This window comes from Enoplosus armatus, chromosome 8 (genome assembly GCF_043641665.1).
Source record: "Enoplosus armatus isolate fEnoArm2 chromosome 8, fEnoArm2.hap1, whole genome shotgun sequence".
In the NCBI taxonomy this organism is placed as follows: Eukaryota; Metazoa; Chordata; class Actinopteri; order Centrarchiformes; family Enoplosidae; genus Enoplosus; species Enoplosus armatus.
In genome coordinates this window covers 24,645,362-24,664,636 of record NC_092187.1, presented here as the reverse complement: position 1 = coordinate 24,664,636, position 19,275 = coordinate 24,645,362, and the positions used below count along the sequence as shown (strand labels likewise).

Below are 19,275 nucleotides of genomic sequence, written 5' to 3'. Positions count from 1 at the left end.
TTGATTTATTTGAAATCAAATCAGAACTGTCAATATATTTTCCTGCAGTGATGTCATCGAGGCTGTACATCCTGGTGCATGTGACATCATTAGTGGGGATGTGACATCATCATGGCAGTTGTATGAGCACATGGCAGGGATCTTCACAGGCGCTTTCCACAAACAAAAGATTGCTTTGGGTTGCAGCTCAAGTCGTTGGGAGCACCTAGAGTTTAAAAGTTAACAAACAAAAAACGATATACATACAAAGAAAGATTATTTTAATTATTGATTAATCTTCTCGATTGATTGATTCATCATTTGGTTTATGCAATGTCAGAAGTTGTCACAATTTTCTAAAGCCCAAGTTGAGATATTCATCTGCTTGTTTTATCCTACAAACCCAAAGATATTCAGTTTAACTTCAAAGAATACGATGAATTCTAGCAAATACTCATGATTTGTTTTACTTAAATATCTAATCGCTTACTATAATTGTTGATTCAGTCAATCGACTAATTGATTACTTAACTAATAGTTTCAGGTCTACAAACAACAAACTCTAATACTCTACAGGCCTCTGCTACAAATGTTTGACAAGTGTTTGCTTTTTTCAATCAAATGTACAAATAACAAAACACAATTCATATTCTAGATTATATCAGGGGATGAGTTACAAAAGATGACTTTTCTTCTCTTGAATGTTGAGAATTTCCACAGAAAAATCACATGCAGGAGAGAAACAGATAATCAGTGCGTACCGAGGTAGTTCATCTCCATGCAGTGCTCTCTTTTGCCACCGTTGCTGGGCTCCCCCCGACGCCACAGCTTGAAGTCAAACTTGGTCCCATCCGTCCACATCCACACACCCTCCTGAAAGAAAGTTTTGAGGGTCAATTCAATCCAATCACAAAAATGATATTTTACCCTTAGTGACTTCTAACCATGCTGATAGTGAAGAGATATACACAGCTGAGACGTCAGCCACCACTCCAACACAATGAGGCTGAATAGAATTTAGTTTGATACTAAAAAATGAAATGGATGTCCTGGTTTGTCGAAATAACCCAGAGACTGGGTGACCTGGTGGTTTAGCGGTATAACACATTACCAGGTAAATGGCCTCCAGTCAGGGAACCTTTGTTATACATGATCCATCCAAAATCCAAATCACACCTGCCAGACTCTCAACAATGTGACCACCAAATTAAAAACAGAACATATTCAGTAGAGTTCTGCAGGAATGAGCCCTAAAACCAGGAAATGAGTTGGCATTTTTGCACTTCCGGTTCATTTGTCTCGAAGTCAGTGGGGTTTCTTGAATGGGTTTTTGGACAGATTCCTGAAATAAGGTCTGTGGTTAACACAACCTTTAGTGATTTTCACGTTTTGTTCTACGACATAAAATGCGTAAATACCCCACTCCTGAATTTTGAAGCTTTTAAGTTTCTCATGAAAGGCGGCTAAATGAGATTACGGACGTTGTTGGGGACGTTAAATGTCATCATGCCAAATGTGGAAACTCATCTACTCACTAGACTGCTCTTACAGCCTCGTTGTGTTTATACTCGCGCTTGGACATGCAACCGTAGCCTAACGTTAGCTTTCTATTTCTGGCGACTGCATTTCCGCTTCAAAAATCATGTGTTCATTGTGAAGATTATCATGCTGAACAACACGTAAGTAAGAGTAAGTGTCATTAACATTTGTTTGCCACAGATCTTATTTTCAGCAATAATCCATAAATGAGTTGGCCTACAAAAATCCGTCATCCCTGCAGCACTCCATATCAGGCACACAGGGGATAGTTGCATCGTGTCATGTTTATTGTTAAATCGCTCACCTTTGCTGTGTCATGGCCTCCAACCCAAGTTCGTCTATGTTCGTTAGTCGCTGTGTGGATTGTCTTTTTGAGGAAGTCGTACACCTTTTTGTTGGGGATCGAGGCCAGATTCCCACCGAGGGCAATGCAGGCACTCTAATGAGGAAGACAACGTGTGAAATGAATAAAAAAAAAAAAAGAAAATCATTGAGAGATGAAATACGTTAAATGAGGACATAGAAGAATTAAAGCAAATGTCATGAATATAGTTTGGCAGTTAGAACTCATATCGTTCCATAAAGTACCTCTGCATCAGCCCAGTCCTTTTGAACGTGGTTGTACATGTAACAGTGATCGTCAAACTGAGTCCAACCAGAAGGGCAGGTCTTACAGGTGTCACAGCAATGGTCTGTAGATGATTACAATGACAATCAATGCATAAGTGTGACAGGAGGAAAATTAGAGTCATGTTCCTCTTTTGAAATTGACTTAAAGAATGGGTTCAGGTTTATTCAAGTCTCATGTCATAGGTACATTGAGAGTTAATTATCTCTGTATTCATTGCTGTCATCCATACTGATAACCTGATAGAGTGACTACACTAAAAGAAACATCCACAATCCTCATTCTGCAGAAACAAAAACGTTTCTTAAAAATTTGAAAACTTATAAATAACTTGAACAGCAGTCACAAAGTCCCAGCTACTGTATTATGACCCTTCACCCCCCAGACTCGGACAAGTACCAACCTGAATCAGGACGCGCCTGTGAACATAAAGAAAACATCATTAGCACTGAACTCAACTCAAACTTGATCTTTATTGAGTATTTTATTGTGTATTTAGTCACTACCTTATATATCACCAGTAGTTATTTTGAAGAAAAAACTTGGAAATAATGTTGAAAACATGATGTTGGGCTCCAAGACATGGTACTAGTGTTTGAAGTTTAGGTGTTATGACACCAATGATCTTTTAAAAATAAATATTTTAGTGTGCGTGTTACTTACATTTGCTCCAATCCATAGTCCACTGGTCAAACAGAGTACCGCAATGAAATGAAGAGCTGATGCCATCTGTGTAAAGACTCAGTTATTAATGAAGTAATGCACCATAGATAAGCATGTGCATTCTTTAAATGTGAACTTGGATTATAAAGTTAAAATGACTGTTGTGGATGAATGAAACAAAGACAGTTAGCAGGTTTCACAGAAACGAGGCCTTGTAAAGAACTATATATGAAAAGGGGATTTCCCTTGAAGTGAACACTAAATGTAATAATGAACAGATGAAAAATAATTTCTATAGATTTGAATCAACACAGCTGATGCTATGATGAAAGGTAGGAATGAGAGTCGCACCTTGTTGTGATGATCAGATGAGGTTCCACTTGCAGCAGTAGCAGGTAGCAGGGTGTCTTTGAGAGGGAAACCCAGTGTTTATATACCTTCAACTCACACACCTGCAATGCGTCTTTCTCTGATCTCAAGACATTGTTTGATTATTGTAAATAATAATGAGTACTCTATTAGCTCAGACTGGAGGAAAGACCAATATACTCTTCAAACAATGTTGAAAAAATATAGATAAACTGCCTTTGTAGGCAGAAATTCAGATTAGAGTTGTAATTCAAGGTTGACACTTGGCAACGCTGGTCTGTCGGCCAGTCGGAGTGGGTCACCTGAGCTTTTGTTCAGTTAAGTTGAGTGGACTGCTGTGTCCTTTCAAAACGTCAAATTACACTACGCATGAATGAGGCTCATGATGTCATCTTTTGCACATTTTTCATATAAGTGTTCATCATTAGAACATGTAAGCTCAAATGACCAGAGCACCAAAACCTTCTATAAGATTCCCATATTTCCCCATGTGTATTTAAAGAATATTAGACCTAAGCTGCATGGTTTCTGAAGGGTGTCTTTTGCAGAGGCTTTGAAATTGGAAGAAAACAAGCAGCTCCATGGTAGATTTTCTTCAGATCAAACTACAAATGGCTATCCCCACCCCATGTTTCCATCTGATTCATATTCAACAGGTATTTGCTGTCATATACTCACAACAAACCTTTTGCCCTCATTTGTAATGACTCTTAAACGCAATTTCCAAAACCAGTAGGCCAATTTAGACACTGCAGATGACATAAAACATAAACAAAATGCTAAAATGTTCACCCCTTATATGACGCTGCATATTTGGTTTACTGGGGTTTCACTGGTTTTTCAGTGAGTGAACATCACTTCCCAAGCCTTCACCTCCTTGACTCTGCTGGTCTTAGTGGGCCTACACTCTGAAACAAGTCATGTGGTTTATCAGGTATGAAAATGCAACATACTGAATCAACACAGATTTACACCTCTCATGTGTATAGGTACTTAAGAGTATTACATACAGCACCTAAGATTAATTCTTTTTATTTTAATGCATCTTTATTCTAATTAATTAGTTTAAGTAAGATGATTCTGTTTCTGAGGTTCCTGTGTTTGAAGTTAAGTCGGTATCGCCTGAGGGCAGAAGGTGATGAATTGTTTTTCTAATACTTTGAATTTTATCTTTAAAGAAGCTCATGAAGTCATTACTGCTGAGGGTTATAGGAATACATGGCTCAACAGAGCAGTGACTCTCTGTCAGCCTGGCTACGGTGCTGAAGAAACCTGGGGTTCTTATTTTCCTCTGTTAATGATGAGCAATAGGACGCTCTGGCATTACGGAGGGCCTTCCTTTATGCTTTAAGACTATCTTGCCAGGCTAAACGTGATTCTTCCAATTGGTGGAGCGCCATTTCCTTTCAAGTTTTTGCGATGTTTGCTTTAATTTGCTGAGGACACTCTTGGTCACCATTTTTGGACAAAACTTCATAATTTTTGGTGTCTCATATTTTGATGTTACTGTTTTTAAACTTGCTTTAACCCCTGATCCAGAAACAACTTACTTGGGAACCCCACAGTTTTAGAGACCTTAGGCCACAGTGCGCACACAGCCTTAGGATAACACATAAGAAGAAGAAAAAGTAAAATTTTTGCAAATGCAGTGATCAAAGATAGTCTTACACTACTGTTGCCACCTTATGCAACTTAAGCCAGGATATACTGTATAACAACGTCCACTCTTCTGGGAAGGCTTTCTACAAGATTTTGGAGCGTGTCTGTGGGAATTTTTGCCCATTCATCCAGAAGAGCATTTGTGAGCTCAGACACTGATGTTGGATGAGAGGGCCTGGCTCGCAATCTCCGTTCTAGTTCATCCCAAAGGTGTTCAGTGAGGTTGAGGTCAGGGCTCTGTGTGGGCCAGCCAAGTTCTTCCACACCAAACTCATCCAACCATGCCTTTATGGACCTTGCTTTGTGCACTGGGTCACAGTCATGCTGGAACAGAAAAGGGCCTTCCCCCAACTGTTTCCACAGAGTTGGAAGCATAGAATTGTCCAAAATGACTTGGTAAGATGAAGCATTAAGATTTCCCTTCACTGGAACTAAGGGGCCGAGGCCAACCCCAGAAAAACAACCCCATAGCATCATCCCTCCTCCACCAAACTTTACAGTTGGCATAATGCAGTCAGGCAGGTAACGTTCTCCTGGCATTCGCCAAACCCAGACTCGTCCATCAGACTGCCAGATAGAGAAGCGTGATTCGTCACTCCACAGAACTCGTTTCCACTGCTCCAGTGGCGGCGTGCTTTACACCACTCCATCTGACGCTTGGCATTGTGCTCGGTGATGTAAGGCTTGCGTGCAGCTGCTCGGCCATGGAAACCCATGCCGTGAAGCTCCCGGCACACAGTTTTGGTGCTGATATTAATGCCAGAGCTGGTTTGGAACTCTGCAGTTGTTGAGTCAGCAGAGCTTTGGCGACTTTTACCACTATGCGCGTCAGCGCGTAACATTACATGGTCTGCCACTTCGTGGCTGAGCTGCTGTGGTTCCTAAACGTTTCCACTTTGCAATAATACCACTTCCAGTTGATCGTGGAATATCTAGGAGAGAAGAAATTTCACGAACTGACTTGTTGCAACGGTGGCATCCTATTGCAGTACCACGTTCGAATTCAGTGAACTCTTTAGAACGACCCATTCTTTCACAAATGTTTGTAAAGGCAGACTGCATGGCTAGGTGCTTGATTTTATACCTGTGGCAATGGGACTGAATGAAACACCTGAATTCAATGATTAAGAGGAGTGGCCCAATACTTTTGTCTGTGTCTGTCAAGTGTGATCATGGCCCGGGAGAAGTGAGCAGGGACTGGAGACGGGCTGAGGGGAAATGAAGATCACACTGTGACACTTGATGGATGATACATGTACCCGAGAATTCAGAAGGTGTGCCACAGCCAATTTATTAGCAGGAGATTATCAATCCAGACCAGCTACTGAACGCTTGGAGAAATGAGTCAAAGGACACAGTAACTTCAATAACAATAACTTAAATCATTGTCTGAATAGAATCATAATTACATTTGAAAGCTAATCACATTTTATGAGCACAGTGTTGTTTTATATGCATCAATGTGGGCAGTTGTTTTTGTAATTTTCTTAATGGCTGAACCTCTTTTCCTCCTTTACTTCTCTTAATTTTCTCTATCATATTTTATAAACGCTTTATGTTTCGTATGCAAAAATCTTAATTTGTAAAGTAACTCGTAACTAAAGCCGTTTAAAATAATTGTAGTGAAGTAAAAGGTACAATATTTCCCTCTGAAATGTGGAGTAGAAGTAGAAAGTGGCACGAAAAGAAAAGACTCAAGAAAAGTACAAGTATCTCAGATTCATACTTAAATACAATACTTAAATAATCATCATGTGTCTCTGTGGAATGATGCTTTTGTTGAACCTGTTCGTGCGGTTTGTTAGACTTCCTCGTCTGTGACATTTACTGTACGTTTGCATTTGTTGTGCTTCCAGGTGAGGAGATAGTGTCTCTGGTGACCTGCAGCTACCTCTTGGCTGTCTCAAAGCCAGCAGCAAACAGTAGCACATTCTTTTTGTTTTAATTTAAAAGCACGTTTTATTTAATTTCAGTTTAAGTGTACTGTACTTCAAATGTATTTACTTTCAAATTCCTCAGTTGCTGAAGGGGCTGCATAACTTTAGCTGAAGTTGCATTGTTCAAAATACCTGCATTCAGTGAAGTTGGACGATGTAGACAATACAAACAGACTGAACAGACGGAAAACTTTATCTCATTAGATAAAATCGATGTTGACAAAGTTTTCCTTTGGGGACATAATTTGCAGTTGAAAAATCACAAGGTATTGCAATACTCAGCATATCGCAATACTATGGTATCGTGCCTTAAGTATTAAGATAATATCATATGGTGGGACCTCTGGTGATTCCCACCCCTACTCTCCTGTGTTGTGGAACAGATAGTGATTCCATGCAGTAGTGTTGTTTTCAGTAGTCCACAATAGAAACTATTGACAGCTTTGGCACAAGAAACTTGCTCTTTGGAACTGTCTGCATACTGCAGGTGATCTGTGCAGTGGTGGAATGTACTTTTACTCAAGTACTCATGTACAAATATAGTACAAACTTGGGGTACTTGTATTTTCTTGTCATGCCACTTTCTACTTCTACTCCACTACATCTCAGAGGGAACTATTGTAGATTTCACTTCAGTTCATTTATCTAACAGCTTTAGCAACTAGGCACCACAAATGTGGTGAGGATGTACAGTAGCTATCAGAGCATGTGAGCAGAGTTGGAACAGGGAGCAGAGCACCATTAATTGAACCTGAGCGAGGCGCAAGAAATATATATATATATATATAGTATTGCATGCAGTATCTGCGATGAATTCCTTTTTATTTTCATCACAGATTTTGTACATACACAGGTATGTTACCTTCTATTACAGCAATTAAATGTTCAGTACTGAGAAACATGTAAACCGGACCCCGGGTGGATTCTGTGAATACTGCTGGGAGACTTGCTGACATCTCCCTTGAACAAACCTCTAATGAGTGTTTAATTAAGATGATTCTGTTTAATTTCAAACATCCTATTTGAAAATGGGGAGAGGATCACCATGAGTAAATAGGCCAGCAGCAGCATTGTACTTAACATCATTATATGACTTTCTGTTTTATACTAAATGGCCAAAGAACACGGACACCCCGGTCCACATATGTACTCTAGGTTTGGACTAGACCCTTGATTGCCAACTCTGGGAAGTACACCAGAGCATTAGTGAGGTCCAACTGATGTTGGATGAAGGTCTGGCTCACAGTCGGTGTTCCAGTTCATCCCAAAGGCGTCGGATGGGGTTGAGGTCAGCGCTCTGTGCAGTCCGGTCAAGTTCCTTCACACTAAACTCTGAAACCCATTTCTTTATGGACCTGGCATTGTGCACAGGAGCATTATCATGTTGAACCATGAAAAGGCCAAACACAAACTGATGACACAAAGTTGGAACATTATCTAAAATATATTTTTATGCTGCAGCATTGAGACTTCTCACATTTGGAAATCAAGGGTCTTGTCCAAACCTAGAGTACATATGTGGACCGGGGTGTCCGTGTTCTTTGGACATTTAGTATAAAACAGAAAGTCATGTAATGATGTTAAGTACAATGCTGCTGCTGGCCTATTTACTCATTATGATCCTCTCCCCATTTTCAAACATGACGTTTCAAATTAAACAGAATCATCTTAATTAAACACTCGTTAGAGGTTTGTTCAAGGGAGATGTCAGCAAGTCTCCCAGCAGTATTCACAGAATCCACCCGGGGTCCGGTTTGCATGTTTCTCAGTACTGAACATTTAATTGCTGTAATAGAAGGTAACATACCTGTGTATGTACAAAATCTGTCATTAAAATAAAAAGGAATTCATCGTAGTTACTGCATGCAATACTATTAAGTATATATATCCATCAGGTGTATAACTGATTGTTTCTGTGTGTTGTATTTTTATACCTGATAAACCACGTCTTGTTTCAGAGTGTAGGCCCCCTAAGACCAGCAAGTAGTCAAGGAGGTGATGGGGAGTGATGTTCACTCAGTGAAAAACCAGTGAAGACCAGTAAACCAAATATGCAGCATCATATAAACGGATGGGATGAACACAGCATTTTGTTTATGTTGTATATGTAAATACAGACACAAAACTGTCGCAAGTGGGCGGCAGTGAAATGCTGACTATCACAGATGGGACTTGCTCTGTGCACACTATCCAAAGATTATGGCCAACATCAATAGAGAAAATGAACAAATATCACAACTAGAAGAATACACTCAGTAGAGTACAGATCTCCGCCAGGTATATACATGAAGGTATTATGTGTGCTGTTACAATCGCCCCGTATGTGGGGGCAGATGTAACATTTGACTGTTGTTTCAATCCATATTGTGACTCTAGCATTGCTTGTAAAAACATTTGACGACTGGTAAAATACCAAATAGTTTGAATTTGATATTAAATGTACTTAAGGATCAAACATAAAAGTACATTTGAAGGTTTTGTAAACCTACCGGATGCTCAACAATATTCATTTCAATTAACTTGAACCTCATCAGACTCCTCACTCTCTACCGCAAACACCCTGTGCTTTGCACGGTCCATGAAGTCTGGCCTCCTGCTCCTGCACCCGTAAATGACACCAACATGTGGTAGAGACCCTCAGGATTTTTTGTAAAACACATGACTATTATGGTACAAATACTTACTCACCAGTGCGGCAGATAACTTTCCGGACCCTGACTGTTAGCGAGCCCCTGCCTCCCGATACCAGCCAGCTCTATTAGTTTACTTAATCTTCCGATATCACCAAATAGCATAGCTATTTGAGACATTTTGATCATTTTAATTTTGTAATTTAACATTTAAAAAATGCATATACACATACTCTATAGTGTATTACTTCTTTACACAGATGGCATCAGCTTTTCATTTCATTGCGGTCCTCTGTTTGACCAGTGGACTGTGGATTGGAGTAAATGTAAGTAATAAAATATCTATTCTAAAAAGATCTTTGTGTTATAACACCTAATTTTAAACACTAGTACCATGTCCCGGAGCCCAACATCATGTTTCCAACATTATTTCTAAGTCCTTCACAATAACTACCAGTGCAATATAAGGTAGTGAATAAATAAACAATAAAGATCAAGTTCGAGTTGAGTTCAGTGCTAATGATGTTTTCTTTATGTTCACAGGCGTGTCCTGATTCAGGTTGGTACTTCTCAAAGTCTGGGAGGTGAAGGGTCATAATACAGTAGCTGGTACATTGTGACTGATGTTGAAGTTATTTTGATGTTTTCAACTATATTTTATTATAAGATTGCTGCTCTTCTGCTGTAACAGGACAGCTTTGTTGATTTATATTATGCATAGAGTTCCATTGGCTTTAGGTACTTATTCAGTTAAAGGATACTGAAACAGGTTTTGGTTGCTGTAATCATTCCTCTTGTTCACAGCGGCCATTAAAAGAAAAGGGTCATCTGAAGCTAAAATGAGGCTTCAGCAGTCTGAGTTTCACAAATCAAGTGGATGTCTTCCAAAGTTAGACTTTTTCACTTAACACTGAAAGACATCCATTTGATTTGTCAAACTCAGACTGATAAAGCACTGTGGATGTTTCTTATAGTGTAGTCACTCCATCAGGGTATCAGTATGGATGACAGCAATGAATACAGAAATCAATAACTCTCAAAGTACATATGACATGAGACTTGCATAAACCTGAACCCATTCTTTAAGTCAATTTCAAAAGAGAAATATGACTCTAATTTTCCTCCTGTCACACTTATGTGTTGCCAGCCAGATTAATCAATCTGTCTTATTGTCCTTCTAATCATCTACAGACCTTTGCTGTGACACCTGTAGGACCTGCCCTTCTGGTTGGACTCAGTTTGACGATCACTGTTACATGTACAATCACGTTCAAAAGGACTGGGCTGATGCAGAGGTACTTTATGGAACAATATGAGTTCTAACTGCCTAACTGTATTCATGACATTTGCTTTAAACTAGTTTGTTCTTATAAGAATCATTCAGTGGAAGAAGCCGTAAACCAAACTCTCACTTCTATGTCCTCATTTAACGTATTCCATCTCTCAATGATTTTTTGTTTCTTTTTTCCGTTTCACACGTTGTCTTCCTCATTAGATTGCCTGCATTGCCCTCGGCAGGAATCTGGCCTCGATCCCCAACAAAGACGTGTACGACTTCCTCAAAAAGACAATCCACACAGCGACTAACGAAAATAGACGAGCTTGGGTTGGAGGCCATGACACAGCAAAGGTGAGCGATTTAACAATAAACATGACACGATGCAACTATCCCCTGCGTGCCTGATATTGTATATATTCTGTTCTTAATTTGGTGGTCACATTGTTGAGAGTCTGACAGGTGTGATTTGGATTATGTGAAGCCTAAAATCAACCTACTCTTTACATACTGTAACCAATCATTATCTACAGACCTCTCTGTCAATAATTTTTTTAATGTTGATTGTGTTTTTATTCATTTCATACCACACAGTGGAGAGGTGACGGGATATGAGGGGGATCACAAATAAAAAAGGTCACTGACCTTTGGCCAATTACATGGTAACGTGTAACTGCTACACCACCAGGTTACCCAGTCTGTGCGTTATTTTGACAAACCAAGACATCCATTTCATTTTCTAGTGTATATATCTTCACTTGAATTGACCCTTAAAACTTTCTTTCAGGAGGGTGTGTGGATGTGGACGGATGGGACCAAGTTTGACTTCAAGCTGTGGGGTCCCGGGGAGCCCAGCAACGGTGGCAAAGTAGACAACTGCATGGAGATGAACTACATCGGTACGCACTGATTATCTGTTGCTCTCTTGCATGTCATTTTTCTTTAGCAGCAATGTGGACATTCTCAATATTCAAGAAAGGAAAAGTTATCTTCTGTAACTGATCACCTGATATATATATATAATCTGGAATATGAATGTTTGTTATTTATACATTTTATTAAAAGACACTTGTCAAACATTTGAAGCAGAGGCTTCGAGAGTATTACAGTTTGTTTGTAGACCTGAAACTATTAGTTAAGTAATCAGTCAATTGACTAAATCAAGAGAAACAATTTGCAACAATTTTGATAAGTGATTGATTCTTTCAGACATTTTTAAGCAAGCCCCTTAAAAGAAATATATTTACTAAAAATATTTACTTTGATAGTAAACTGTTTGTTGGCTAAAACAAGCTGATGAATATGTCAACTTGGGCTTCAGGAAATTGTGACAACTTCTGATATTGTATAAACCAAATGATGAATCAATCAATTGAGAAAATAATTATAAGATTTATCAATAATTTAAATAATTTACTGCTGCCTTAATTGTTTGTTAACCTTTAAACTCTAGGTGCTCCCAATGATGACAGATGCACCCATAAGAAATTTTTTGTTTGTGGCAAGCACGTGTGAAGATCCCCGCCATATGCTGATACATCTGCCATAATGATGTCACATGCACCAGGACGTACAGCCTCGATGACATCACTGCTGGACAATATATTGACAGTTCTGATTTGATTTCAAATGAATCAATAAACAGATGAATCCTGTTCAACAATCTGTCTCACCTCTTTATATTACTATCTTATGCTAAAGCTTAACATTTCTATATGTACATTTTGAAAAACATTCAGTCAACAAATTGATCAATCAACTGATTAATCATTTAGTTTATTTTATCTCTTCATTTATAGTTTATATCTACACATATAAATTTACAGTATAAATTACCATAGACATAAGCTGCTTTACAATTATTTAACAGCCCGGACAAGTCATCCAGTTCAACAAGGATAGAGATATTTCCCTCTGCCTGCATCTGCTGATACAAGTGTCAAATAAACTCTACGTCATTAACGTGCATGGTGTGATAAGCATACCAGAACACAAAAGTATTTTCAGGTACTCCTCTTATACATTTTTATCCGTTTTTGGTTTTTTTACCATCAAAAGCCTGAGAGATCAGGAGAGGTTCATTCCCCAGTGAGATTTCTGTAAGGAGTTTTTAACGCTGACCCTGCAAACTGACAGGTATAGTACCCCCAACCAGTGTCCTACTCTTCCAGATAAGTTTATTTTCATTATATTGTTGTTGTTTTTTTTATTGTATTGTTGTATTTTATTTTATTTTTAAGCACAAAAGGTGCAATAAAAATAATGTTTGAATTTATTTGATTTGATTTGGACACTTCATTCTTGCTTTGCTGTCCTGTGCCAATAACAACCATTGAAAGCTGAACGGAAATAGTCTTTTTACTTAATGCTTGGTGGACTTTGATAGTGCTAGTTATTAAATTGCTGAGATTTGTTCTATTACTTTGCAATTTAATTAATGTTTTCTGGGTTTTGATTGGACAGAGAAGACTGTTATCCCGTAATTAAGTGAGTAGCTATTTAATGAATTTGTACAAAATATCTATTCTAAAATACACCATTGAAAACTACAAACCCATGGCAGGGAATTTGTATAAAATCCGGCAGGGTAAATATGAAATTAAATTCAGAGTGACTATTTATTTTGGAGAGAATCTGCATGGAAAGACTACATGAGATATTATCTCCAGAAGTTGTGTCAAGGTGTTCAAATTTGCAAGTTTTTAATTAAACTTTGGTTAAGGGCCAGAATGGCACAGATACTGTATACAAATCTTTTCTTTCCTATCATAGTCGCCTTTCATGTGTTTGCCTCTAAGGTTTTTGCTCAAATCAATCATGACCAATTGTAATAAAATGTATTTATAGTACCAAATTATTGTCTCAGAATTCCTTTGTATCAGTATGCTCATCAGATGCTGTTAAAAGTGAGGTTAAGCTTTATCTCACTCTTTTCATAGCAGCAAAGACTGGCAGGGTGGGATGTTCTCTCCACTCTTGCTTCTGACTTTTCTTGGCAGTTAAAATCTTGTTAATGAGGTTGTGTTTATGGTAATTAATCAATTATATATCCAGATGTGTTTATGTTCATAAATATGGGGCTGATTTTGAATTCAAGAGTAAGGTAATAATATGTCTTTCCTCATATGGTGCAACATGGTCCTGACATTCCATGTTGCAATGTCGTCTAGGTGTCAGAAGATCAGCATGGTTGTGTGTAATTTTCACACATGTTGAACTGATTTTATGCAGATTTTACAAGTGGAGTGTTTGATCAAGCCATTTTTATTGCAACCATGTGTACTGTAAGCAGTGCACAGTATGTATGTGTATTTCTGGTGTGTGATTTTATTATTTGATGTATGTCACAGCTGTATGTGTTTCCCTGTATTTGTCCCTGTTTCCTCTTCTGCCTTGCTCTGCCCAGGTGTTCATCGTGATTGCCAAATGAGGTGCACCTGGCCTGGCCCGGGTGTGCTTAAAAGATCCTTAACCAGCATCAGAAGAGAGAGGCTCCTGGTGTAGGACTGCTAAGCTTGTTGCCTCTCAGTCTGGGATTTTTGTGTAGATTCTGTGTTTTGACTTTGTGCCTTTTATAGTTGTCTTGATTTAGTGTTTTGGTTGTGCATGTCTTTATGTAATAAATCCCATGGTAGTTTTAAAGGTGTCTCACTGTGATTGTGATTGGGTCAATGGTAAAGTTGTTGTTAGTCCCCTAGTGCTGCCAAAGGGTGGCACGTAACAACATATCTCTTTATATGAAAGTACAATCTGAGGTGAATTCAATTGATTGATTTAAAGTGTTTGAAAACTGTTTTATAGAAATATTGAGCTTTGGTGCATTAGGTGGTAGTATAAACAGGTGAAACAGATTGCAGAACGGGATATATTTGTTTACTGAATCAACTGAAACTGAATCAGAACTGTCAATAGGTCTTCCAACAGCGATGTCATCGAGACTTTACATCCTGGTAGAAGTGACATCAGTGGGGATGTGATATCCTCATGGCAGATGTGTCAGCACATGTGGGGATCTTCACAGGTGCTTGCCACAAACAAAAGATCTCTTCTCATGACAATTGCTATCGTTGACATAATCTTTTCCTGTACACAGATATAAAAAAAGAAACAATTATAGCATGTTCGAGGCCTCTGCTACAAAGTTTTCACATTGAAATTGTAAAGTAAAACTTTCTTTATATAGCACTGGGTTATAAAATGAAAATTAAAGCACATACTAAAAAACAGAGAAACAACCAAAAAGAAAAAAAAAATCCAATGTATAAATAAGACAAAATACAGTTGACGATGTAAGGCTACACATGTTAACAAGGAATCCTCCATGCATGCCAAAGTTAGTTACAGAGTTCCACAAGGTTCTGTGCTTCGATTTATTCTATTCACCTTATATATGTAAACACTCCATAAACTTTCATTGTTATGCAGATGATACCCCTTTATATCCATCGATCAAGCAAGATAATCAAGCTAGCCATGGCAACATGTGGCTGGTGTTTTTGTTCACCTTGTGAGACCGGGAACTACCACAGAAGCAGTTTTGAGAACTTCGCCAGTTGTGTATTTGTCTGTGAAGGTTTGAAGAGGGGTGTGGTCTGAGCAAGGGCACCGGAAGTAGTGGGGTAGGAAGTACAAAAGGGGCCATTTACCATGAGTTCTGGGTACTCATATAATACTATAGTAATGTCTACTGGGTAATCATATGTCAGAACGTCAACATGTTGATGGCTTTGCAGCTGATGTGATCCCATCACAATGGTCTCTAGTTCTATCTATTATCAACAGATCAATTTGTACCTCTAAAGTTAATCTCCATGCAGTTCTCTTTTCCACCACTGTTGTTGGGTTCCCGTTTAGCCCAGCCTTTGAAGTCAAATTTGGAACCATCACTCCACAGCCACACACGCTCCTGAAAGAAAAAGATTTAAATGTCAGCTCACACCAATCATTGTCTTTTATCAAAGATAAATTACAGCATGTACCAGAAAGAATAGGTGGACTTATGCTATCTAGTAGTCCACATCACTCTTGTCAGACTCTCGAGGGATTAATCTCTCTTAATGCAACGACCAAATTACATACAGAATATCAATACTATCCATCTATTGATCAATAATCAATATCAGGAGCACAGGGAATAGCTGCATCAGATCCTGTTTATTACTAAAATGCTCACCTTTGCTGCATCATTGCCTCCAACCCAAGTTACTTTATGTGAGCCAGTCACTCTGTGAATCAACTCTCTGAGGAACTTGTACTCAGCTGTGGTATGGAGGGAAGCCAGATTCCCACCGAGAGAAGTGCAGAAACTCTGATGAAGGAGACAATGTGTGAAGCAGAAGCAGTTTGAATGTCTCACTCATATAAAGACTTACATATGAGGACTTCTACTACTGAGTGATCCTCGTAAGAACAGCAGGTTTACAGCATATACCACAAATACAGTGTGGCAGTTATAACTGATTTTGTTTGAAAATGTACCTCAGCATCAGCCCACTGCTTTTCACTGTGGTGGAACATGTAACAATGGTGGCCAAATGCAGTCCAACCAGGAGGGCAAGTTTCACAGCAATTATCTATAATACAATTGCAAATTATTAGAGGGACAATCATGCAAAAAGCCTCCAAGGACCAAAGTCTGATAATCTTGTCCCCCAGCACAATCTTGACAGTCCAACAAGTAGAAACAGTCAAGCAAGGAGCCTCTATTTGTAACTTTAGTACAGTCACAAAGTGCCAGCTACAGTATTTCACCTCCACCACTCTGAGAAGTACCAACCTGATTGTGTCTCACCATGTGCCTGTGAGGATAAAAAATAGGGATTTCACGGTAAGAAACACAAATGTCAGTTATGTTCCATCATAGAACCGTTTATAATTCCTGAACAACTGCAGCTTGTGCTGGTTTATAAAGGTCAGGCACAACGGACTGATTAACATGCAGACGTGAAGGCACATTGTAGGAAGGCTCAAGTACTTTGTTGTAGTGAATACAGAAGTTAATCATATGGTCAGAGTACAGTCACATATCTGCAGCAATAAACGCTCCTGTAGCATGAGCTATTATTACTTTCACACAGGCCAAATCTGCAGTGAGACGCTGCCTGAACGCTGTGGGGAGAAGCACTCACCTTCCAGTCTGGTTTTGTCTTGTTCCGGTAATCGACACATTCAGGTGGTATCGTCGTAAATGTCATATTTTAAGTGTTTCCACAGACATACCAGACTTCTGTCCACATACAGTTTGACACTAATCGTTTCCTATTCCATTGTAACCAACTGGTAAACCATAATGCTCCCATACAGTGGAACCGAACGTCCTATAGCAAATGGTTCGGGATGAATACACACACCGTCACACCCTGTAAAGATAGCCTCTTTAGTATTGAACTCATCCTGGATTTGCCTTAAGTTTTAACTTTGTTTTGAATTTGAATTAAAAAATAAAAGTGTCTGGTCACTGAGTTTTATTCATCAAAATGTGTTTTGTTCACTTGCTTTTGTTGCAAATATCAATAAAACATTAACACATTAAAATTGTATTAATGCCAGTCATGTTGAAAGTGTGATGTTGGGCCATTTATGTGTTGTACCACCAAATATCTTTAAAAAAATTAATATTTTAGTGTGCTTATTACTTACATTTGCTCTAATCCACAGTCCACTGGTCAAACAGAGGGCCGCAATGAAATGAAGAGCTGATGCCATCTGTGTAAAGACTCACTTATTAATGAAGTCATGCACCATAGATAAGTATGTGCATTGTTTAAATGTGAATTTAAATTACAAAGTTAAAATGACAATTTCAAAAATACTTATTATAGCAGTGCTATTAAATATTAAAGATCAAATAAACAAAAAAGTTAGCAAGTTTAGCAGAAACAAGACCTTGTTCAGAACTATATATGAAAAGGGGATTTCCCTTGAAGTGAAAACTAAATGTAATAATTAACAGATGAAAAATGATTTCTATAGATTTGAATCAACACAGCTGATGCTATGATGAAAGGTAGGAATGAGAGCCGCACCCTGTTGTGATGATCAGATGAGGTTCCACTTGCAGCAGTAGCAGGTAGCAGGGTGTCTTTGAGAGGGAAATCCAGTGTTTATATACCTTCGACTCACACACCTGCAACGTGTCTTTCTCTGACCAAAGGATATTGTTTGTTTATTGTAATGAATAATGAGTAGTCTATTAGGTCACTTATTGTTCTTTAAACAATGTTTGAAGCATAGGTATGTACACAGATATCTGCTACAGCATTTACTTTAGAAACTCAAACATGAGTCTGGAGTGATGCTACCCTGTGGGGTGTTTGCGATTTTAGTTTGTTTAAACAGTCAGGTGCAATCTACTAATACTTTAAAATAGGGACTTTCAGGAAATAAAGCACATCATCATCATCAACATCATTGAGCTGTATATGTTTTGCACCCTGGTCAATGTGCATACCTCTTAATACCTCTAAATAACTACCCACATTAACAAGCCATTCAACACATCAAAATTCACATGTGGTGTGGTGTCACCACGCATAGCTGCCTTGAAAAATATTAAATAATTATGTTTTTCTCATGGCCCTGCCTCACTTTCAGCACTTCTGAAGGCCACTGCACAAAACTCCCTTTAGAAATCCTACAATGTGTTCCTCCCTTCCTACAATCCTGCAACTGCCATAGAGAAACAAGCACTGCCATACACTTGTCATGTGTCAGGTGTGTTTGATATCATCACACATAGTATGTAATCAGCTTATCAGGTCTTCATCTGAACTGGCTCTGTGCTTTATGAATCAAACTGTCAGTTTTAGTCATAACCAAACACTTGTCATACACAACACTGAAAAACGTGAAACAGACCCACACTGCTGTAATATAGCTGAGACAAGTTAGTTGCCTTTGAGCAAACCCTTAATAGTGTTTAATCAGAATGATCCTGTTTATATCGTTTAAAGCATAATCACAAGGAACAGAGTTGGAAAAACTTAGCTTCCCAGTTGTAATACCAAGTGTGAGTTATGAGCAATTTTTGACAGCAATGATATCTCCCACTTGGTGGAAAGAAATACAGCAAGAGTCACCAATCCATTGACAAAATGGTTGCAAAGCCTCCACTGACACCTTGAAATAATGCGTGAACACTCACAACTCAGGGAGGTTTTCCTGTTCTTCTCATTATGCCGACATTGTGTGAATGCAGCACAATGCAATTTCAGCACAGAGGCAACACTCAGTCCTCTGACATCCCTCTGATAGTAAGCTACAGAAGCGCCTCTGATGAACTAATACACATAATATACTATATATATCATCAAACGTATTTTGAGTGAATGAGGCTCCATTTATGAACCCTACCAGAGTCGCAGGGACATGGTTGGAGTGGATATCAGGGATATAAAGTGCAGATTTGTGCCACCAGAAACCGTAGTTTTCCTACTAAGTCCCATCTGTGGTTTAGGTTTAAGTTTAGGCACTTTGGTTATGGTTAGAGAAAGACTGTGGTTTCGGTTAAGTGTTAATAAACACGTTGTGTCTGAAGTCGCTGTGGACTTTTTCTGTATTAAACCAGACAGTCATCATTCCCTAAACTCAACCAAG

General features: G+C 38.7%; 3 protein-coding genes across 3 annotated transcripts; 1 reads left to right on the top strand and 2 right to left on the bottom strand.

Annotated features, from left to right (window-relative positions):
* On the bottom strand, window positions 1–3,197 carry LOC139288754 (galactose-specific lectin nattectin-like). Its single transcript, XM_070910158.1, has 6 exons — window positions 3,161–3,197; window positions 2,806–2,875; window positions 2,107–2,210; window positions 1,823–1,957; window positions 741–852; window positions 1–205 (listed from the first exon to the last, which is right to left on the bottom strand). Exons 2-6 carry the CDS (start codon window positions 2,873–2,875, stop codon window positions 144–146), a joined length of 483 nt encoding a protein of 160 aa, XP_070766259.1. The 5' UTR covers window positions 3,161–3,197; the 3' UTR covers window positions 1–143.
* Window positions 3,198–9,664: 6,467 nt separating this feature from the next.
* On the top strand, window positions 9,665–12,195 carry LOC139289522 (galactose-specific lectin nattectin-like). The gene is made up of 5 exons (XM_070911139.1): window positions 9,665–9,734; window positions 10,596–10,699; window positions 10,900–11,034; window positions 11,468–11,579; window positions 12,134–12,195. The coding sequence occupies exons 1-5, from the start codon at window positions 9,665–9,667 to the stop codon at window positions 12,193–12,195; spliced, it is 483 nt and encodes a 160-aa protein (XP_070767240.1).
* A 2,457-nt stretch (window positions 12,196–14,652) lies between these two features.
* On the bottom strand, window positions 14,653–17,744 carry LOC139289148 (galactose-specific lectin nattectin-like). Its single transcript, XM_070910675.1, has 7 exons — window positions 17,706–17,744; window positions 17,320–17,385; window positions 16,457–16,478; window positions 16,159–16,253; window positions 15,854–15,988; window positions 15,475–15,586; window positions 14,653–14,763 (listed from the first exon to the last, which is right to left on the bottom strand). Exons 2-7 carry the CDS (start codon window positions 17,383–17,385, stop codon window positions 14,696–14,698), a joined length of 498 nt encoding a protein of 165 aa, XP_070766776.1. The 5' UTR covers window positions 17,706–17,744; the 3' UTR covers window positions 14,653–14,695.
* Between the last annotated feature and the right edge of the window lie 1,531 nt (window positions 17,745–19,275).